The 24,313-nt window shown below is 41.7% G+C and overlaps 1 protein-coding gene across 1 annotated transcript; it reads right to left on the minus strand.

Annotated features, from left to right (window-relative positions):
- Positions 1 to 670: 670 nt before the first annotated feature.
- LOC148147665 (uncharacterized) lies at positions 671 to 2,136 on the minus strand. Its single transcript, XM_087994616.1, has 2 exons — positions 1,770 to 2,136; positions 671 to 1,625 (listed from the first exon to the last, which is right to left on the minus strand). Exons 1-2 carry the CDS (start codon positions 1,966 to 1,968, stop codon positions 1,195 to 1,197), a joined length of 630 nt encoding a protein of 209 aa, XP_087850742.1. The 5' UTR covers positions 1,969 to 2,136; the 3' UTR covers positions 671 to 1,194.
- Positions 2,137 to 24,313: the final 22,177 nt, after the last annotated feature.

A 24,313-nucleotide genomic window follows, 5' to 3' on the forward strand; every position in this document is an offset into this window, starting at 1 on the left:
TCTAAACATTTATAAAGCTGTCATGTAATTAATTTCTGGTAAAAAATATCAGTGAAATTGAAAATCATAGAACATAGAACATTATAGCACAACACAAGCCCTTCAGCCCTCGATGCTGCGTTAACCTGTGGAACCAATCTGAAGCCTATCTAACCTACACTATTCCATTCTGTCCACATGTTTATCCAATGACAATTTAAACGCCATTAAAGTTGGTGAGTCTACTACTGTTGCAGGCAGTGTGTTCCACACCCCTACTACTCTCTGAGTAAAGAAACTACCTCTGACATCTGTCCTATAACTATCACCCCTCAATTTAAAGCTGTGTCCACTCATGCTAGCCATCATCATCTGAGGAAAAAGGCTCTCATTGTCCATCCTATCTAATCCTCTGATTATCTTATATGTCTCAATTAAGTCACCTCTCAAACTTCTTCTTGCTATGAAAACAGCCTCAAGTCCCTTCAGCCATTCGTCGTACGACCTTCCCTCCATACCAGGCAACATCCTAGTTAATCTCCTCTGCACCCTTTCCAAAGCTTCCACATCCTTCCTGTAAAGCGGTGTACAGAACTGTATGCAATACAAAAATTGATTACCATATAATTAATTTCCACATAATTAACTTACCAGCAATTAATTTACCAGTAATTATCATGCCATTTAAAAACATGTCTACACTGTATTGGAAATTATTCGGCTTTGTTCGGTAGATATACCAGAAATTTACAACAACTTGATCAAATAGTCAATTTCTTTTTTCATGAACAATAATTAATCCTGGAATATTTTGAACCTTGACTTTAGAATTTCCCAAGAATACAAAAGTATTTCTTCAAGAATCATACAGAGTACTAAAAGAAAGCCACGGTTCATTAAAACATACTATTTCAGATAAATGTACGAATGGATCTGTACAACGGCAACAAAATGTCCAGGCTTAATTTTATTGAACTGTTGCATATGGTGGAAGAAAAACGTTTCCAGTTCAGAATGCAGATCCAATACTAACAATTTGATCGGCGACTTCCGGGTGGATATTGGGTGCTCACCGTCTTCCGAACTGAAACAGTTGTTTCAGTCAGAGGCTGGAATGTTAAAAGACAAAAAAAAAGCTTATTTCTTCGGCCCATCCGAAACACGAGGGGATGTGCACTGCAGCCTTGTAAAGACGAGTATCCGGCTGGTCGGGGCTTAGACTTTACTTTGACCAACATTTCTCCAATGACTTGCATTCATGGTTGCCTGGAGTTGGGATGAAGCGTTGGGATAGAGATGCTGGATCGCCGCGCTGTACGTTGAGGGGACGTTTTGCAGCGGCTCGTAGTATCGGCGCTGCTGCATCTGATCGGGGGCCATCCTGATGAAAGAGCGGCGCCTGTTGTTGACAGCCGACAGCGAATTGCGTGGCTCCTCGTACAGGGAGACGGATGGGTCACCGTGGCAGAATGAGACTTGGCGAATGGGTTTCACAGCCGCTGTTGTGGTACTCGGCGCGACTAAAACGCTAGACCTTGTGGGGATCATTTTCATGTTAGAAACACAGGTTGGCGCCTGATTGGACATTGACAAGGCAGACCCGACCTGAGCTTGCATCCTGTTCAATGAGTTAGGGAACGGAGTGCCTGTAGAATGAGAACGGTTGGCATCAAATAAATTCTTCAGCATGGAAGCATCCAATTTGGGAACAGGAAGACCGCGGTACGCAAGTTCTACAACCAGAGTGTTCCCATCAGGTGTTGTAAGCTTCAAAGTACTTGGGTCTGTACCTTGGGGGAGGCAGAATTTCTTAGAAAACCCCCGGTAGTTGCATCTGATCATCCCATTCTCCTCTTCAGTAATCTCAGCTCGGTTTCCGGAGATTGTTATGATTCTGTCCTTGACAAATGCTTTCACACTCTCGAGCAAAACATCCTCCAAATCTAAATAGAATGTGAACTTGCCCAATGCCTTGCAGCTGTTGCTCATTCCTCTTTTTTCAAACCTTGTTCTTCAAATGTGGTCTCGGGCTGCGATCCGGATGGATGGCCACATCACTTTTTTTTGGAAAGGTCACTGGGAGGTAACTTTCCCTACGCCATTGATTTTGTAAGCGTGAGATCACATACGCTAGCACAGTTTTGTGATGAAAACTGCCACAATGCAGCTGGGAGTATTTTAACTGCCTTTGCCTAGCACCCGTTACAGCTAATAATAACTGGGTATGTTGTGGTTCTGTCCTAGGTATTTTAATTAAACGGCTTTGGAAACCCGTATCAATGCCAGAAATCTGGCATTTAAACATAACACTGGAAAACACTGAGGACTTAACACTGGAAGTGCAGTTTCACATATGTGATTAAATAATACATTTTTGATGTAAGTTCAGACTCGGCAGCTCAATATGACCGTCTTAAACACTGATGGGACTGCGGGGTGTTCCCACGATTAGTTTCGTGGAACAGTGTTACCTTCGATCGCTAGTTCGACACACATTGTGCAGAATGCGGCAAAAAAAAACGGTAATTATCATTTGTAGGGTCGATCTCATTGTAGTTCATGTAGTGTATCAACATAACATGGATATATGTTGTAGTTCAGAGTGGTAAAGAACCTAAATCACATGACGCCATGCAACAGTTCCTCAGGATAATTTTGGAGGTTTAACGATAAGATCTCACATGTGACTTCGTGAAGGGGGGAAGATCATTGCTGAGGTAACTGATATTGATTGGGCCTAGGACTTCAGCCTGTGGAATACCCATACAAATGTCCTGGAAGTGAGATGTTAGGCCTGCGATACAATTACAATCATCTTGCTTTGTTTTCGATATAATTCTAACCAGTGGAGAGTTTTCTTCTTAATTCCCATCGACTTCTGTTGACCTTGTGCTTTGTGATAAGTTCAGAAGTTGTTTTTGATAAGGGGTAGTGTGAGAAATGGAGCTCACTGTTCAATAATTTCAGTCTGATTCAAATTCTGAAGTAGTCTTTATTCATACGGTCTTGCAAGCCAGATGACCATTAAAGAAGGCACCCCAATCAGGAGGTTACATTACAATTTATACAGTTCAGCAGAGTCTCCCGGTACTCCCCCTTTTACTTCATATCTGATAGTTGTATTGCTCTGTGCAGTTGCTAATCTAATCGGTTTACCACATCTGTCTGTGGCTTGTTATTGATGTGCAAACCACCCCCCCTTGATAGCTGGATCTTATTACTTTTGCTGATGCAACACTGGATCTTACTTGGTTATCTTGTTCATACTAACTCCCTATGTGCGTGACAATTGCAACTGTCATGTCAATACATCTGTTTCTACCAGTCGACCACCTCCCTTTTCGGTTAGTTATTTCTTGGTATATACTCTCATGATTCCGCCTTGCGATTTTTGCAGAAGCAAGATACAGTTACTTGTAGTGACTGTATGTAGCTTAACATATACCCCCCCCCCCATGACACAGTCTTATGATTTTTGCAGAAACAACAACCGCCACAAGGGCCTCTCACAGATAGTGTTACAGCTGTACAGAGGGAGGATATTCCTGAAATACATCCAGAGAAGTTATTTGGGTGGAACTGAGAAATAAGAAAGGGATAGTCACCTTATTGGGATTGTATTATAGACCCCCTAATAGTTAGCAGGAAATTGAGAAACAAATTTGCAGGAGATTTCAGTTATCTGGAAGAATAATAGGGTGGTTATGGTAGGGAATTTTAACTTTCCAAACATAGACTGGGACTGAGCTGAAAATGTGTTGCTGGAAAAGCGCAGCAGGTATGGCAGCATCCAAGGAACAGGAGAATTGACGTTTCGGGCATAAGCCCTTCTTCAGGGCTTATTCCTACAATTCCAGAAGAAGGGCTTATGCCCGAAATGTTGATTCTCCTGTTCCTTGGATGCTGCCTGACCTGCTGCATTTTTCCAGCAACACATTTTCAGCTCTGATCTCCAGCATCTGCAGTCCTCACTTTCTCCTCATAGACTGGGACTGCCATAGTGTTAAGGGTTTAAATGGAGAGGAATTTGTTAAGTGTGTACAAGAAAACTTTCTGATTCGGTATGTAGATGTACCTACTAGAGAAGTTGCAAAACTTGACCTGCTCTTGGGAAATAGGGAAATGAGGTGTCAGTGAGGGAGCACTTTGGGGCCAGCGACCATTATTCTATTAGTTTTAAAATAGTGATGGAAAAGGATAGACCTGATATAAAAGTTGTAGTTCTAAATTGGAGGAAGAATAATTTTGACGGTATTAGACAAGATCTTTCAAAAGCTGATTGGGGGCAGATGTTCGCACGTAAAGGGACAGCTAGAAAATGGGAAGCCTTCAGAAATGAGATAACGAGAGTCCAGAGACAGTATATTCCTGTTAGGGTGAAAGGAAAGGCTGGTAGGTGTAGAGAATTCTGGATCACTAGAGAAATTGAGAGTTTGGTTAAGAAAAATAAGGAAATATAAGACAGGATAGATCGAGTGATTCCTTAGAAGAGTATAAAGGAGAAGTATAATTAAGAGGGAAATCAGGAGGGCAAAAAGGGGACATAAGATAGCTTTGGCAAATAGGGTTAAGGAGAATCCAAAGGGTTTTTACAAATACATTAAGGACAAAAGAGTAACTAGGGAGAGAATAGGTCCCCTCAAAATTCAGCAAGGCAGCCTTTGTGTGGAGCTGCAGGTGATAGGGGAGATAATGAACAATTATCTTGCTTCAGTGCATACTGTAGAGAAGGACATGGAAGATATAGAATGTAGGGAAATAGTTGGTGACATCTTGAAAAATGTACATATTACAGTGGAGGAAGTGCTGTATGTCTTGAAATGCATAAAAGTGGATAAATCCCTAGGACCTGATCAGTATACCCTAGAACTCTAAAGGAAGCTAGGGATGTGATTGCTGGGCCCCTTGCTGATATATTTGTATCATTGATAGTCACAGGTGGTGCCAGAAGACTGAAGGTTGGCTAGCATAGTGCACTATTTAAGAAGGTGGTAAGGACAAGCCAGGGAACGATAGACCAGTGACCAGTGACATCGGTGGTTGGCAAGTTTTTGAAGGGAATCCTGAGGGACAGGATGTACATATATTTAGAAAAGCAAGGACTGATTAGTGATAGTCAAATTGAATTCATGCATTGGAAATCATGTCCCATGAACTTGATTGAGTTTTTTGAAGAAGTAACAAAGAGAATTTATGAGGGCAGAGCAGTAGACATGCTCCATATGGACTTCAGTAAGGCTTTTCACAAGGTTCCCCATGGGAGATTGATTACCAAGGATATATCTCTTGGAATACAGGGAGAACTAGCCACTTGGATACAGAACTGGCTCAAAGATAGAAGACAGGTGGAGGGTTGTTTTTCAGACTGGAAGCCTGTGACCATTGGAGTGCCACAAGGATTGGTGCTGGGTCCACTATTTTTCATCATTTATATAAATGATTTGGATGTGAGCATAAGAGATACAGTTAGTAAGTTTGCAGATGACACCAAAATTGGAGATGTAGTGGACAGTGAAGAGGGTTACCTCAGATTACAATGGGAGCTTGATCAGATGGCCCACTGGCCTAAGGAGTGGCAGATGGGTTTTAATTTAGATAAATGCAAGGTGCTGCATTTTGTGAAAACAAATCTTAGCAGGACTTAGTCACTCAATGGAAAGTCCCTAAGGTGTGGTGCTGAACAAAGAGACCTTGGACTGCAGGTTCATAGCTCCTTGAAAGTGGAGTCACAGGTAGATAGGATAGTGAAGGAGGCATTTGGTGTGCTTGCCTTTATTGGTACAGGAGTTGGAAGGTCATGTTGTGGCTGTACAGGACTTGGTAAGGCCACTTTTAGAATACTGCGTGCAATTCTGGTCTCCTTCCTGTCCAAAGGATGTTGTGAAACTTTTACATTCTATTCCTTTAGCTATTAAAGCCAACATTCCATTCACTTTATTTATTATCTGCTGTACCTGATGCTAGTTTTTTTTGACTCATGAATGAGGACACCCAGGTCCCTCTGCACAGGAACAACCCGAAGTCCCTCCCCATTAAGATTTTTGGTCACCTTCCCATTTCTCTGACCAAAATGTATGACCTCACACTTATCCATGTTAAACTTGAAAGGGTTCAGAAACAAGTTGCAAGGATGTTGCCAGGGTTGGAGGATTTGAACTATAGGCAGTGGTTGAGTAGGCTGGGGCTGTTTTCCCTGGAGCGTCAGAGGCTTAGGGGTGACCTTATAGAGGTTTATAAAATCATGAGGGACATAGATAGGATAAATAGACAAAGTATTTTCCCTGGGGTGGGGGAGTCCAGAATTAGAGGGCATAGGTTTAGGGTGAAAGGGGAAAGAGATAAAAGAGATCTAAGGGGCAACGTTTTGAGCAGAGGGTGGTACGTCTATGGAATGAGCTGCCAGAGGAAGTGGTGGAGGCTGGTACAATTGCAACATTTAAAAGGCATCTGGATGAGTATATGAATATGAAGGGTTTGGAGGGTTATGGGCCAGGTGCTGGCAGGTGGGAGAGATTATGTTGGGATATTTGGTTGGCATGGATGAGTTGGACCGAAGGATCTTTTTTCATGCTGCCACATGTTGGCCCACTTTCCTAACCTATCTATATCCATTTGTAAGTTTCTTATTTCCTCATTGCAATTTACCATCCCACCTTTTTTTTGTTGTTGTCTGCAAATTTGGCTATAGAGCCTTCTATCCCTGCATCCAAATCACTAATGTAGATTGTAAATAGCTAGGGTCCAAGGATTGAACCCAGTGGCACCTAACTAGTTATTTTTTGTCATCCAGAAAAAAAATCTATTATCCTGATTCTCTGTCTTCTGTCCACTTATCCAAGCTAATAAATTACCCCCAATCCCATATGATCCAACCTTGTGAATTAACCTTTTGTGCAGCACCTTATCAAATGTCTTGCGGAAGTCTAGATATGTTACATCTACAGGATCTTAATTATCCACTTTGTTTGTTACATCTTCGAAGAACTCTAGCAAATTAGTCAAACAGATTTGCCCTCCATAAAACCATGCTGACTGTGATGGATAGCGTTTTGACTTCCCATATATCCTGATATTGGTTCCTTGATGTCAAACTCGGTCACACGCTGTCTTTGCATCAAGAACAGTCACTTTCATTTCTTTTCGTAAATTTGGCTCTTTTGTGCCTGTTTGGCCCAAAGGTATACTGAGGTCAGATGAATTGGTCCTGATGGAGCCCAAGCAAAGCATTGGTGAGTAGGTTATTGTTTTATCTGTATCGCAAGATGGCATTGTCAATAGGACCATTTATCATTTCAATCATATTGTTAACAGATATGAGCAGTAATTGGCAGGATTGCATTTGAACTATTTTCCTTGTGCAGATAAAAAGCCTAGGCAATTTTCCTCATTGTTGACATTTTTGTTGTTGTACTGGGTAGATTTGCTCGACATGCAACTCATTCTTGAATTGTTACTGGTACTGTTGGAATGTTCCCAGAGCCCAGCGTATTTTTAAAAATCCTTTTGCTTCTACCACTCCTGGATATCATGATAAATGAATTGAACTGGCTGAAGATTAACATCTGATAAGTTTGGGACCCAAGCAGGAGATTGAAGTTGATCATCTATTCAAAACACTTTAGGCTAAAGAGGATAACAAGTGTTTCAGCTTTGCCCCTTGCATGCACGTGCTGGGTATCCCTGTCATTTCAGAGTTGGATATTTGTTGGGATCTCCTCTTCCTCTTCCAGTTTTTGTTTAATTACCCACAACAATTCACAAATGGATGGCAAGGTTTCATGGTTTAATTAATTGGTTGTGGAATTACGTATATTGCATACTACTGTTTCTACTGTTTAGCATGTATATTGTCCTGTGTTGGAACTCCGACCAGGTGGGACACCTCATATTAGGGATGTCTGATGCTGCTCCTGTTATATTGTTCCACACTGCTCATTGAAAAGGGTTTAATCCCCTAGTTTGATGGTGATATCAGTATACTGATGGTTCAGTGGCTCACATGGATACCCAGTTTTGCAGTGCTAGATCTGTTCTGAATCTATTCCATTTAGCACAATGGTATTGCCTCACCACACAATAGATAGTACCTTAGGTGTGAATACAGGACTTTGTCTCCACAAGAACTGTAAAGAGGTGACTCATATCAGTACTGTGGTAGTCAGATGCATCTGTGACAGATAAATTGGTGGAGATCAGGTTGAGTAGGTTTGTTCCCTCCTGTTGGTTCCAACATGACCTGTTGCAGGTACTGTCTAGGAGGTATATCTTAAAGGATTTGGCCAGCATCATCAGTAGTGGTGCTGTCAAGCTGCTCCTGGTGATGAGTGTTGATATCCCACACCCAGAATGCATCCTATGCCCTTTCTACCTTCACTGCTTCTTACAACATACAGCAGTACTGATGCTTCAGCTGAGGGAAGGACAGGAGTAGATGACAGGAAATATCATTGACCATGATTGACATGATATCGTGAGAATTCATTTGGTCCAGAGTTAATGTCAAGGACACCAATGGACAACATCTGCCTGAATGTGCCATCATCTCTGGTAGATCTGTCCTGCCAGAAATAAAAGAATCTAGGAAACTGGTTGTAAGATATGATTCATTGAGTATGACAGTGTTGGATTGTTCCTTGACTTGTCCTTGGATAATGCTTCTAATTTTGTCATAAACACCAGGTGTTATGAAGGAATACTTTGCATGCTTAAATGGACAGAGTATGCTATTATCACCTGGAAGAGTTAGAGGCATTACAAATGTAAGTGAGTAGAGACTGAACAAGAAGAGAAAAAAATTGAATCAAGATAGAAATAAATAAAATAAAGCAGGGACATACTGAAGCAATGGGTCTGCCAGGTTAGGCTTGTTTGTGGATTTTGGAAAGAAGGTAGAAGAGGACTTTGTGGGTATGGGTAACAATGAGGTTGGAAGCTATGGAAGGGAAATTTGCAGAGAAGATGTAGTCAGTGACTGCTGGAAGCAACAATTTGATGTTCAGTAGTGGGGTCATGGTCTGAGATAGACTGAAGTGTCTGAGAATTGGCAGTCAGCCTCTGCAAGGCAGAGGTCAGCATGCCAGATGACAACAGTAACTCCTGAATGCAGGTTTGATAACAAAGCCGGGGTTCGACCTGAAGGAACGGAATACAGCAAGTTCAGAGAGAGATAAGTTAATGTAAGCTAAGGGGAGCAGAGAAATTAAGGCAGTTAAAATCGACAGTTCTCAGTGAAGAGATCAAGGTTAAGTAAGAAGCCAGAGAGAAGGGTTCAGGTGGATGGAGAGTACTGGAGACAGGTGGGGAGGACCCTGGAGGTAAGGAGAGGATTCTAGTCCAAAGAGATTAGCACAGCAGAGAAAGGAATGGAACAAGAGTTCACTGTCAACATTAATTCAGATGGGGGAGTTACAGCAATGAAACTGGGTCCTTAGATGAACATAGATCATTCAGCATCAAAGGGACGAAGATCAGAGAGTGTACTGAGTAAGGTCAAGAGGTGGGATTAGAAGAAGGGATGGAATAAGATGGGAAATAAGAGTTTACATTTGGAGTTCACATTTTGTAACACCAGAAAGGATGACAATGAGTTTCTTCTTATTGAGATATAAAGTGAAATGAAGAATGAAATTGAACTGGGACAGCTTCAAGATAGTATGAGGCAGTGCTGATGGAGCAAAAGGCTAAGAGTGTCTGTGTGGTGGTGCATGACACTGTGGGTGGAGAAAGTGAGGATTACAGATGCTGGAGAGTCAGAGTCAAACATTGTAGTACTGGAAAAACACAGCAGGTCAGGCAGCATCCGAGGAGCAGGAGAGTCGGTTTCAGGCATAAGCCATTCATCAGGAATGTGTAGGGGGATGGGTGCTGAGAGATAAATAAGGTGTTGGGGCTGAGGTTGCAAGGTAGCTGGGAAAGCGGGAGGGTGGAGTGGATAGGTGGGAAGTAAGATGGACAGATAGGACAGGTCAAGAGGCGGGAGGGGAGATCTAGAAACCAATGAAGTTGATATTGATGTGTGTTGAAGGATCCCAGGGTGGAAGATGAGACGTTCTTCCTCCAGTTGGCAGGTGGCTTTGATTTTATGGTGGAGAAGATCCAGGTCTTGCATGTCCTTGGAGGGAGTGTGAGGGGAGTTAAAGTGGTCAGCACAGGGCAGTGGTGTTGTTGAGTGTGTGTGTCCCAGAGACATTCCCTGAAATGCTCTGGGCGTTGGTGTCCTGACTCCCCGATATGGAGGAGACCACATTGAGAGCAACAGGCAAAGTAGATGATGGATGTGTAGGAAAATCTCTGCTGGATATGTAAAGATCCTTTGGGGCCTTGGGTGGGGTTGAGGGGGGAGGTGTGGGAGCAGATTTTACACCTCGTGTGGTGGCAGGGGAAGATGCCGGGTGTGGATGGTGGGGTTAGTGGGGTCCATGGACCTAACGAGGGGATCAGGGAGTGAATTGTCTCTGCAGAACGCAGATAGGGGTGGGGTAGGAAATATATCTTTGGGGGAGAGGTCTGATTATAGATGACAGAACTGGTGGAGCACAATGCATTGAATCTGAAGATTAATGGGGTGGAAGGTGAAGATCAGAGGGATTTCTGTCTTTGTTGCAGTTGGTGGGTGGTTGTCAGTGTGTAGTGGAAACAGCTATCTGAGGAAGTTTGTGTGTCATGGTGCTGCCTGTAACTGTGGGTGGATTTGAAATATGGTTGGAACTTGAGTTGGAATGTGTATGGGGTAATGTGAAGTCAAAGACTGCCTGAAGGAAGAGATGTGGCTGTAACAGCGAGTTTTAGTGAGTACTTTATCAAAAACTAGGAGGGAAATATTAGGTGGAGATGCCGGTGTTGGACTGGCATGAACAAAGTCAGATGTCACGTAACACCAAGTTATAGTCCAACAGGTCTATTTGAAATCACAAGGTTTAAGGGCGTTGTTCGTTCATCAAGTAATTCCGAAAGTGCTCTGAAAGCTTGTGATTTTAAATAAATTTATTGGACTATAACCTGGTGTTGTGTGACTTCTGACTTAGGAGGGAAATAGAAAGCAATGAAGCTGAACAGATTAAAATGGAAGTCCCATCAGAAAAAAGAGCAGAACTTTTTCAAGGTAGGCATATCTGGAAGAAAAGTGGCAGCAAATTAGATAGTGAAATAAACTCAAAATACTGCAGATGTTGGAACTCTGAAATGTCAATAGAAATCACTGGAAAAACTCAGCAGAATAGATTTTTTTTTAGATTAGATTCCCTACTGTGGAAACAGGTCCCTCAGCCCAACAAGTCCACACCAACTCTCCGAAGAGTAACCCACCTAGACCCATTCTCCTACTCCAGACTAATGCACCTATCACTATGGGCAATTTAGCATGACCAATTCACCTGGCCTGCACATCTCTGGATTGTGGGAAAAAACCAAAGCACCTATTTTACATCTGGTATTTATTGTGTCGGACAGCTTATTTTCTCATTATTTCTAATCACACAAATTGCAATGACCAACCACTTTTCTGTAGACATGGAATCTCTTTCAAACCATTCACTCTTCTCTTTCCACTTGGAAATGAATTGAGAGTTTTAAAGTCCTTGCAATGACACAGAGCCTAAAGGCCTACCTCTGAGGCAGGACACCCAGCTTCAAGTCCCACCTGTCCCCCGAGATGTGCAACAAGGTTAATTAGAAACTGTGCACAGCCTAAAAGACTGAGGAATCTTACCTTTCTAACTTGTAAATTAAATACATCGAATTGTTTTATTGCAGGTGTGATTTCAATCCAGACCTTCTGGTCTGAAGGTTGAGATGTGTCACACGATCTCTCGTAGCACCTCCAAGTGACATTTAAGCAACCTCCTCGAACCCATTGTGATACACTTATGGGATGGGTGAGACTTGAACCCAGACCTTCTACAACAGAATTAGGGATACTACTACTTTATTACTCCACTTTGAATACTCTCTTCTGTCCCTCGCCATCTAGTTAACAAGTTCTGCAAGAACCTTTATCAGGCAGTTAATTGGAGGGCAGTTGCCAACTTACACACTCTCTTCTTTTTCTTTGGAAATTACAGCACATTCAGATGCATTGTGATCGAGACACCTTTTGTGAAACCTATCTCAATTCTCTCTTGCACCCATTCTCACCACCAAAGCCCAATGTGAATGTAGCCATTCCTTTTTAGTCTCATTGTAAACCAGGAATAAATTTTCTCAGAAACCTTTTAGTAGCCTACAATTTTCAGACAAAATGCAAAAGTATTTGCAGATGATGGAGAGAAAGAATCACAGCTTAGACATTCTATTTGGCTTGCAAACAGATGTAATGGGTTCCAAAAATACACTGAGTACATACCTTGGTATTGCCGTGATTTCACTTGAATGCAAATAAACCATAAAGTCGTGCAAGTAACCAACACAAGACTCAAAAATGCCAACTTATGCAGATAGCAGTTGAACAATGTAAATTAATATGGACACTAAAGGTGGATTCAAATTTACAAGTTTGGCTCTTTCTTGGATCCACTGCCAGTATCTAGCTGATACAAGAGGTATTCTAACTGTACAAACAGCAAAGATCCATGAACTAAAACAAAGAACTGTTGATGCTGGAGATCTGAAGCAAAAACAGAAAGTGCTGAATAAACTCAACAGGATGGCAGCATCTGTGGAGAGAAAAACAGAGTTAATGTTTTGAATCCAGTGACCCTTCATCAACACTGCTGTCCAGTAACAATATCAGACAGGTGACTGTCATAAAGAAGGCTGAACGTGCTTTCGAACCTTCTTGCCCACTTGAAGAAAACAGGATGCACACCACAGGCTGATGCAGAGATAGTGCTGTGATGATTGGAAATGTCAAAGGAGTGATCACGCAAGGACTTTCCTTCTCTCACATTACTTCTATCATATATTATTTTCACCCCCTGAGGAACTGCTGCTGCTATTGTCTGCATTCCCTTAGACTCCAGCCTAATCCTTGCCCCCTATTTTGTTTTGGATGCTGAAAATATGATGATACTTCTCCCTCAGCAAGCAAGACAATCAGTCTTCCTGCTGATCCAGTGTTACTCTATTCAGCTTTCTTAGATAATAGCTCCAAGGTTAACAAGTTAGGAAACAACTGTTTTTGGTGGATTAGAATGGCAGAATGGTCAGCACAGACATGGTAGGCCTAAAGGCCTGTTTCTGTTGTATTGTTCTATGTTCTGTGCTATTCTAAGTATGAGTCAATGACCTCTCCAATTCTGTCATTGAGCAATTTCTCCTTTTGACTCATCTCACCTCCTTCAAACAAAAGCTATTGCTATAAATAACTTTGTCTAGGCTATGCTTGCCTTTTTGCAGGATATTTCTAGCACCAGGCCTGTTCAGACTAGCTCCTGTAACCTTTTTCAACATATTGATGATTTTATCAGCATCTTTTCCGAATTCGCAACATTTCATCAAATTTGCTTTCAAATTTCTAACTTTCTCTGTCTCACATTTTTAATTATTTCTTGAATTCTCTGTCTCCATTTCCAACAATAGCATTTCAAATATTGTCCATAATAAGCCTGCTAACTCTCACATTAACTCTTGACTATATTTCCTTACATATGACATGATGTATGATTCCATTCCATTCTTCCACTTCCTCTGTCACTGTCAAATCAGGTCTGAAGCAATTTTACACAAGTTTAGACTGGATTTTTTTTCACCTGAGCAATACCCCACACTGTGGCTCTCAGGGTCGATAGCTCTGTCAGCCATATTTCCCACAATTCAGTTCTTACCCTTTCCCTTCATTCCGAGAATCGCAGATTTCTTGTGTCTTCACCTTTCGCCTCACCAATCTTCCTGTTCAATGGATCATTTTCTACCATTTCCACTGCTTCCAACATGATAACACAACCAAGCACATATTTTCCCACTCCATTTTCAGTTTTGTGAAGGGACGATTTCTTTTGTTATGCTTCAGTCCACTGCTCAGTCAATCCAACACCTGGTTCTCCCTTTGGCCCTTTATTCAGCTTTGGTGTCTAGGTAATCCAGTGGCCCGCTTGACAATCTCGTCCAGTCTTGGCGTGGAGATCTTGCCCTGACGTGTGGTGTTGAGGTCTCCTTCCAGTGTGGAGGTAGCATTCCAGCCTGAAGTGGCAGTCTGCTGTAAGGTGGTATTGACCCAGAGAGGCAGGCTCTGCTTGGTGTGGCAGTCTTGTCACAGCGTAAAGGTCTCATTGATGTAGAGGTCTTCGTTGGAGGCAGCTTCCAGGTATTCCAACATGCATCGTCTTAAGTGATTTTCCCCAAACTGAAATTGATCTAAGATTAACCCTCAATTTTTACTTCTTCCTTATCTATGACTTCTGCTAATAATACAGGTGCATGATATGGCAGTTTGTAAAACTATTCACTATTGTTTTTAAAAATACACGTGATAATAAATACCTATTCTATAAATTGCTATTCTATTCTGATGGCACCTTTTTGTGTGAACAGAGAAAAAGTAACACCTGCCCTGTTACACCCTCCCTCCTCCCCATCTAATGCCCCAAATACTCCTTCATTGTGCATTTCTTTCAGTCCAATCTCCTGTATTTGCTGCTCCGCTGAACCAAACCCATACTGAGTGACCAGCTCACACCCATTACGTCCACAAGGAAGATCCTCAGCTTCTGCTGGCTTGTCACTTTAATTCTGTACTTTTTCTCATGCTCCTTATCCGCCTGCACTGTCCTCATGCAAGTCAACAGAAACTTGAAGAATTTCTCTTCATCTTTCAACTAGGCACTTCTTAGCCTTCTGATCTCAATGTTGATTTCAACAATTCCAGAGTATAATTCCAGCCCTTTTCTTGACTTGCTTCAGTCTTTTTCTCTTAGCAGTTCATTTGCTCTAGACAATGTGATGATGTTCTTATGAACCAAACCAAACCCTCTCAAAATACATCAAGAAGATAGCCTAGACCTAACTTTTACCTCATTAAAGGAAAATGTAAACTGCTGTGTTCCAGATGTGATTCTTACACCACAATTAAAATGCAAACAAAAATAACTTTAACTCATGTGAAATCCTTAAAAAATATATATATTTTAACTACTACTCATCAACTGTTCCAATAAAGGAGCATCTCATAAACACACCCTTGACAAACGTAAATTCAGCAAAATAGATTTCCCTCACTTGTGATCTTCTCCAGTCCAGGAGAAAGGAAAAACTGAAAGTGTGAACCTAGCAGCAGAGAATGAACTCCAGCATTTTGCAGCAGCAGAGAGAGAAAGAGAGCTGTATCTAGCAGCTTCAACTCCAAAACCCCAACCACAACTAAATGCAAAAACTAAAACCCTGGGTCTGCATGTGCCTGACTCTATCCACTCATGCTTCTTATGTTTAAGTTTTAAAAAGAACCAAAACTATTTACTCTACTTTCCATGGAGCAGACATCTCAGCACCAGATCTAGAACATTACTGTTCAAGAGAAACAGGACAGAATGCTTCTTGAATGCTTATTTCATCGTCATAACACTCTTCTTGACCATTTGGGTGGCATGGTGGCTTAGTGGTTAGCATTGCTGCCTCACAGTACCTGGGTCCCAGGTTCGATTCCAGCCTCGGGCCATTGTCTGTGTGGAATTTGCATATTTTCCCTGTGTCTGTGTGGGTTTCCTCCTACAGCTCAAAGATGTGCAGGTCAGGTGAGTTGGTTGTGCTAAATTGCCCATAGTGTTAGTTACATTCGTTAGATGGGAACGGGTCTGGGTGGGTTACTCTTCAGAAGGTCAGTGTGGACTTGTTGGGCTGAAGGGCCTGTTTTCACACTGTAGGGAATCTAATAATTTCTATTCCTGGAAGATCAACTGTTCTGTAATTCAATCCATCTAGTCTTTCACCTATCACAGACCTTACTATGTTATTAGTTTCACCCCATTCCCCATCAATTTTCTCAAACCTTATGGCATTTTCAACTTCTACCAATACTGATAAAGGTCGCTAACTAAAAATTGACTTGTTTCTCCAAAGATGCTGCCATTATGCATTATATTTTTCCAGAATTAATTCTCTTTATTTCAGAATTCCAACATTTCTGCAATATTCAACTTTATGGTTTCCATGAGTGGATTTCCTAACCTCAGTTCAATTGATTTAATAGTTCGAGACTGTGCAAAAACAACTACAGAAAAGTTCATCAATGCAGTGGTTGCAGTACCTCTAGCTTGTAATGGATGCATTCATACAGACTGTCATATCTAATGCTGATACACACATTTTTTTTAATCTGAAGGAAAACAAGTAAAGCAACAAGTGCAGGATAAAGAGTATTTGTTAGAAATGTAAAAGACAAAGGTAGAGAATGACAGAAAGAATTCAATAATGTTGAATGCAGGTATTGGAAGAAATTTTGTATTTACATTTTAATTGTTCTGTGTGTCATGAGGCCATATCTCTTTATTTTTGCAGATATGACTTTTAAAGTTTTTAACTGGGTGGAACTGTAGCAAATTGGATGAAACAAGTTAAACTGCTTAAAAGTGCCAAGCCTCCTCAAGGTGGAGGTGAAAGGACAAAGAGATCATCCTTGGCGAAGATAGGAAGGAGATGATGTAAAAGCAGGGGCTTCAAACAATCCATTATGAATTCAAGAAGAGATTTACTAATCCAAGGTGTTGCACATTGATATCATGGCATTTGCAGGCAGGCATAGCAAAACAATCATCTGTGAGATTTATGTTGGAACCAAGTGGGGAGGTTCTAAGATCTTTTGGGAAGTAACTGTAAAGGAAGCAGTTGTTTCCTTTTCTTTCTCTCTCTCACAAAGAAACTACTGGAAACTACTGGCCGATCCGACCAAAAGACACACCTGTGAACTAGAAACATTAGTCAGGACTCTTGATCCAATCCTTCAGAATTCCCTGTGCGCTCTCATCCCACGTATTTCTCGCATAAATGACTTCTACTGCCTTCCAAAGATACACAAAGCCAACACACCAGGATGTGCCATCATATCAGGTGATGGGACTCTTTGCGACATCCTCTCTGGCTATGTCAAAGGCATCTTGAAACCTGGTGTACAGGGGACCCCCAGCTTCTGTTGCAACACTACAGATTTCTTACAGAAACTCAGCACCCACGAACAGTTGAACTGGGAACATTCCTCATCGTAATGGATGTGTCAGCACTCTACACCAGCATCCCCCATGATGACGGCACCAGGGCAATTGCCTCAGTACTCAATACTGAAAACTGCGAATCTTCGAGCACCATCCTACAACTCATCTGCTTCATCCTCGACCACAACGTTTTCACCTTTGACAACCAGTTCTTCATCCAGACATACGGAATAACCATGGGGACCAAATTTGCACCCCAATATGCCAACATTTTCATGCACAGGTTCAAATAAGACTTATTTTCTGCACAGGACCTCCAACTATCACTCTGCACCAGATATATTGATGACATTTTCTTCCTCTGGACCCATGGCAAGGAGTCACTGAAACAACTACACTGTGATATCATGAGTTTCATCCCACCATCAACCTCACCACGGACTACTCTCTACTATCTGTCTCATTCTTGGACACATGCATCTCCATCAAGTATGGGCACCTCAGCACCTCAATCTATCGCAAACCCACGAATAACCTCATGATGCTGCACTTCTCCAGCTTCCACCTGAGACATATTAAAGCAACCATCCCCTATAGAGAAGCCCTCCACATACAGAGCATCTGTTTGGATGAGGAGGAATGTAATGGACACTTGAAAGTGCTCAAGGATGCCCTCATAAGAACAGGGTACAATGCTTAACTCATCGACCGCCAGTTCCAACGTGCCACAGCAAGAAACCATAATAATCTCATCAGGGGACAGACACAGGCTGCAACAGACAGGGTACCCTTTGTTGTCCAGTACTTCCCGGGAGTTGAACGACTATACCATATTCTTCGCAACCTTCAATGCATTATCAATGAGGATAAGCAGCTTGTCAAGACCTTTCCCCTGCCTCCACTTCTTGCCTTTAAACAATCACCACACTTTAAACAGATCATTGATCACAGCAAACTGCCCAGTCTTCAGGTCAACAACACCATACAAACCTCCACAGCAGCCGCTGCAAAACACGGTAACACCATTACACATGGGGACACCTCCCACCATGTATGTGGTGAGTACTCATGTGACTCAGCCAACGCGGTCTTTCTCATATGCTGCAGGCAAGGATGCCCTAAGGCATGGTATTGGCAAGACCAAGCAGATGCTACGACAACAGATGAATGGACACGGTACAACAATCACCAGGCAGGAGATTTCCCTCCCAGTCGGGAAACACTTCAGCAGTCCAGGACATTTGGTCTCAAACCTTTGGGTGACCCTCCTCCAAGGTAGACTCCTGGACAAGCAACAGCGCAGAGTGGCTGAACAGAAGCTGATTGCAAAGTTCAATATCCATGGCCTCAACTGGGACCTTGGGTTAATGTCACACTAAGATGACCCCACTGAACAATACACTCTCTCACACATGCACAGATCCTACATACTCACACCCATGCGAACCCTCCCTCACACTCAAGCTCTCTCATACCAACACAATGCACCCTCTGCACTCACACCCACACACGCACCCTCTCACAGACACATACCCCATCACATTCACACACACACTTAACCAAGATTACACACACACTTATACATGATTTAGAGGTACCAGTATTGGACTGGGGTGTACAAAGTTAAAAACAGGTGGTTGTGCCTGATGAAGGAGCTTCACTCCGAAAGCTAGTGTGCGTCCAATTTAACCTGTTGGACTATAACCTGGTGTTGTGTGATCTTTAACTTTGTACACTTATATACACACTCTATCACATGCACCATGTGCGCACACTCACGTGTACACTCACTGTTGGTCTAACATGCGCACACATGTAAGTATATGGGGTGAATTTGTTTTTGCAGAATTACATTTCATTTTTCTTAAAAACTGCATGAATCCATGTAAAACTCTGTAAAATTATACAAAGGGTTTGTCAGTCTGACATAGCATTGGGACACAGACAGACTTCACACCTATTGTTTAAAAAGCTGAGCTAATTTAAGAATGTAATTTAAAAGAAGTTCTGGGATTTACATATCAAAGAACAGAAACCAGCATATCCTATGATAAAAGATGAAAGATTTAATCTAAAGTTATTTAATGTATCATATCACTATGACACTGGACTCTTTTGACTATAAATTCAGTGAGCATGATTTTATTTTCCACAACCAACTGATGAAGGAGCGGTGCTCTGAAAGCTAGTGCTTCCAAATAAACCTGTTGGACTATAACTTGGTGTTGTGTGATATTTTAACTTAATAAAGAAACTCGCTTAGTTTCTGTGGAGACAACAGAACAGGATCCAATAAACCAGCTTAGCAAGTTAAGAACTTTAAAATACTATTGATTACCATTGATGTATTAAAGAAATCATCTAATCCAACTTGTTCAAGGTGAAAACCTTGTTAAAGACAACAAATGGACTCTAAACTGTATATTCTTTTATCTTTCTTTGCATCGGACTCTCTTGCCTTATAACTTTGCACAAGTGTGTGCACATAAGAGCACAACTGACTGCATAAAGTCAGCTGCTTAAAGTTGCGGCTTAATTTTTATTGGAATTTTGCAAGTAATAAATTTGTTCTTTGCTAAATCAAGAAAACGTGGTGATTGATTCCTTATTGCTTTCAATGAAATAGTTATTAGAAAAAGTAGAATTTTATGATAAAAATGAACTTATACCTTTGTTGTGACTAATCAATGAGGTCAAACTCAGGAGAGCCATCTCACTCCTTCTCACCTTATCCTAGCATAAAATGGGACAAATAGATAATTTCTTATGTATGACAATTTCTCTAATAGTTTTGCAGATTTATTTTCTGTCTCTTGACTTATTGGTAGGACCACCCTACCCTACACAATGTAGCACACAATTTCAAACAATTTGCTCATAAATGGTCAAATAATTTGTACAACTGCAACAGATTTGGAGCCAAGACTTTATTCAGCAGCTGCCGATTTGGGGATTATGCTTCCAGTTCCAAAGTAATGTAAGAGCTTCAAGCTCACTGGACCAGATAGGTTTAACCATTAAGAAGCAAAATCATGTGGACAGTTGGCGAGTATAGAGATGGTTAGTTCTTCTGGAAGGAAATGAATGCACAGCTGTTTTTGGCACTGAAAACATGCCCAAAAATTTCCAAAAACCCCTTCTATAAGTCCACTTCAAGAACATGGGTCCTCTTTTCCGTCTCTTTCCTGATGATTTCTACTTGTGTTGATGTGGCCATTGGTTTTACCATTGCTTTTTTGAAAGTCCAGGTGAACTTGCATTCTTCCTGATACTTACATTATGAAAACTCTGCGGCTGGTTTTCCTCTTTCCAGGCTTCCTTTGTGAACTGTGCTGAGAGAGGGCAACGTGAACCTGGTATCCTGTAGTCATATTTTGGAGTGGTAAAAGAAAGAGGTGCCTCACACCGCGTCCCAGGTTTTAACAAGGAACGGTTTCCACTAAATGATGTGCTGCATGAAGGGGTTTCCACAATCTTGGGTTTTTCTCTTTGTTGAAGAGGACAAGGTGTCTCAGGATGCAAAGAAGGACATGTCCCATTGAAACTATTCTCCACAGCAGATTGTTGCAGGGCCTTTTTCTGACAAAGGCTCAGTACAGATGTACCATTTTGCACAATTCCACAGCTGTTATCTGCAGCAGAAAGTTGGCTCTGTTGCAGGGCCTTCATTTGACAAGGGCTGAGTTGATTCCTGGGAGAGAAAGGGCAAAACAACGTACTATTGTCAGGTCCAGGAGACATGGTATTTTGTAGGTCCTGGTTTGACATGTTAGAAAAGTTCAATCTGCATTGCAAATCACTGTTATCTGCAGCAGAGAGTTGGCTTTGTTGTAGAGCCTTCAACTGACAAGGGCTGAGTTGGTTTCCCGGAGAGCATGGAGAAAAAACTGCATTGTTATCAGGTGAGGGTGAGGAGAGACTTTGGAGGGTCTGGTTTGATAGGCCTGAGTAATTCAGTCCACATTGTGTATTGCCATTGTCTGCAAAGGAGACTTGGCTCTTTTGTAGAGCCTTCATCTGACAAGGGCTGAGTTGGTTTCCCAGAGAGCATGGAGAAAAAATAGTGTTGTTATCAGGTAAGGGTGAAGAGAGATTTTGGAGGCTCTGATTTGTTAGGCCTGAGTAATTGAGTCCGCATTGTGTATCGCTGTTATCTGCGAAGGAGACTTGGCTCTTTTGTAGAGCCTTCATCTGACAAGGGCTGAGTTGGTTTCCTGGAGAGCATGGAGAAAAAACAGTGTTGTTATCAGGTAAGGGTGAAGAGAGATTTTGGAGGCTCTGATTTGTTAGGCCTGAATAATTGAGTCCACATTGTGTATCGTTGTTATCTGCAAAGGAGACTTGGCTCTTTTGTAGAGCCTTCATCTGACAAGGGCTGAGTTGGTTTCCAGGGGAGACAGGGCAAAACATTGTACTGTCAGATCCAGAAGATACTGTATTTTGTAGATCTTGGTTTGCTTGACCTGAAAAATTCAATCTGCATTCCACATCACTGTCTTCCACAGAGGAGACATTACTCTGTTGTAAGGCTTTCATTTGACAAGGGCTGAGTTGGACTCCAGGAGACAACTGGGAGAACATGGTGCTGTTGTCAGGTGCACAGCACATGGTATTTTGTACACTCATCATCTCCTTCAAGCCATTTTTGGGTGACATTTGGAAACTAATATTCTCAGAGTACACCATACGACCTGGCATATTCCTCATTGGACTGGCACCGCACAAAGACGAAATGTCAAACTGGGATGGTATCTGGCCGGTGACATTTGCAAGGGACTCTGGAGCATTTGGCCCTCCTTCCATATGAAGCGGGCAGACAGAAGAAGCATCATTTATGCTGGAACGGTTTAGTGTTCCCATCTGGGAGCCAGTGATTGTAGAACTGTTTAGTGAAGGAAGGAAGCTCATCGATTTGGATGTATCATGGACACTGAAGTCATTCTCCCACTGTGCAATGCCTGATGATGGTGCCCCCTGGCAAATTGAAGGGGAGCTTTCAGCTCCTGGGAACGTACCGCGGGGAATGTAGTAGTCGGCCTCAATAGTGACACTTTGGTCTTGATTATCATTGATTGTTAAAGTATTTGCGTCCACGCCCTCTGGGAGACTGAATTCATTGGAAAATCCGTGAAAGGTTTCTCTTACCATCCCATCATCGTCTTCCGCTATTTCCTTCTCATACCCGGAGACTGTTACAACTCTGTCTGTGACTGACATCTTCACCTTCTGAGGAGGGATATCCCCCAGATTTAAACACATGGAGAACTTGGCCAAATCGCTATCATCTAACTGATTCTGTAATCTCCGTGATTGAGTCCGACTACCAAAATCTCGACTAGCGAAGATGTTGCTTTCATTGTCGCCCATTTTCTTTCCGGCCCGCTTGCTGTAGATCAGGTCTTCATGGCTTTCTTTTCCTTCAAGGGACTGGACCCTGGGGCAAGTGCAGTTCCTTACGCCACAGAATTGTCAGCGTGAGATCACAAGAGCATGCACGCCTCTGTGATGAAATAAATAACTGTATGGCGTTAAATTGTGTTTTTGTGGAAAAAAATTGCAAGTCAGCCAAACACAGCAAATGAGTGAAAAATCTTCACTGTTAATGATATTCCTACCTTAATTAAAACAATTGATCTCTCGTTTTGAAAAAGACATTGAGTTAAATACATATCTGTATGACGTTCTAAACATCTGAATAATTTGGTATTAGTTAACAGTTGAAGGATTGCACGCTTTACCAATCCAAATCCTCCATTCACGGGAGTGATAAAGTATTCAACAAACATAGGATTTGTTCTATACTGTACCTATGATGCTCCTTGCTGGGGTAGGATAGAAATTCCAATGGAGAAGCTCTATTGGCGTTGTTTGACATGCAGCCACATTTTAAATCTTCGTAGAATGAAATAGATTAAAGCAAAATTGGAGTAAAAATTGACATTTCTGCACTTTTGGGGGGCGAGTAAAACACAAACTCTGTGGAACAATGCCTCCAGCAACACACTGGGGAAAGCTAAATGACACCCTGAAAGTAAGTTCAAATAAATGTTTTTGTTCCTTCTTTATGGTAAAAGATTGGAATAGTAGATTGGGTGCCCTTTGCATTTTGGATTAGTGGTGCTGGAAGAGCACAGCAGTTCAGGCAGCATCCAAGGAGCAGTAAAATCGACGTTTCGGGCAAAAGCCCTTCATCAGGAATAAAGGCAGTGAGCTTGAAGCGTGGAGATAATATTCATAGATCTCTATCTTTTTAAGATTACACAATATTTTCTCTCAATATGAATATGTATATATTATGATAATGATAAAATATGGACTATTGATTTTCCAATTTCGTCATCTGATTTTCAGACATGGGAGCTGGATGGATTAAAGTGGTTTGAAAAAGGAAAAAAATAATGCACCCGTTTAAAATGACGACTATCAGCTGACCACATAGGTTAGCGAAACATTGTGAAGTCAATGTGGAAGGTACAAAATTGCCTAAACCGAACTTTTCCATCAAAAGACATTGAATTTAGTTTGATGCAAAGAAATCCTCATAGCTATGTTGGAGCGGCAGTGGTTAACACTGCTGCCTCACAGCGCCAGAGATCCCAGGTTCAATTCCCGCCTTGTTTGCGTGGGTTTCCTCCGGTTTCCTCCCACAGTCCAAAGATGTGCCGGCCAGGTGAATTGGCCATGCTAAATTGCCCGTAGTGTTAGGTTAGGGGTATGGGTGGGTGGCGGGTCTATGTGGATTTGTTGGGCCGAAGGGCCTGTTTCCATAATGTAATCTAATTTATACTTGCAGGGTAAGTTTCATGTGTTGAAGATTTTTTAAAAATGTTTTAAAATAAGGACATTAGAAAAGGAAAAAGAAACTGGAAGAATAGAGGAGATGGATTTGTGACCGGAGCAAAGTACAGAAACCTCACTCTCTCAACCTCTTTAAAGGAAAACTGCTCATTGACTGAGCTGATTAAAAGAAAACATCAGAACACCGAGAACTGGAACACAGCTGAAATAATTCATTACGGCTGGTGATGCAAGAATAAAGTTAAATAATCATGGTTTCAGGTTATGCCTCAAGGGCATCCTAAGAACTTTAAACATTTTATTTTCCATTCATCTTCGTTTTGAACCTGACATGATCCCTTTTCAAACAATTTATCTATATATATGACATTGTGTCTTATTGTTTTTCTGAGAGTTAGCAGATAATAAAATGCTTCTTGATTCACATGAGAGAATCTTGTAATTAGCTACTTAATGTTTTT

Source organism: Chiloscyllium plagiosum, unplaced genomic scaffold (genome assembly GCF_037043375.1).
Source record: "Chiloscyllium plagiosum isolate Xiang-an unplaced genomic scaffold, Cpla_swu_hap1 HiC_scaffold_15, whole genome shotgun sequence".
Classification (NCBI taxonomy): Eukaryota; Metazoa; Chordata; class Chondrichthyes; order Orectolobiformes; family Hemiscylliidae; genus Chiloscyllium; species Chiloscyllium plagiosum.

Coding starts and splice junctions, on each gene's coding strand:
- LOC148147665 (XM_087994616.1), bottom strand. CDS start 1,968: ATGAGCAACAGCTGCAAGGCATTGGGCAAGTTCACATTCTATTTAGAT. Junction 1,626..1,769: donor GAAATTCTGCCTCCCCCAAG/GTACAGACCCAA, acceptor CTCATTCTACAG/GCACTCCGTTCCCTAACTCA.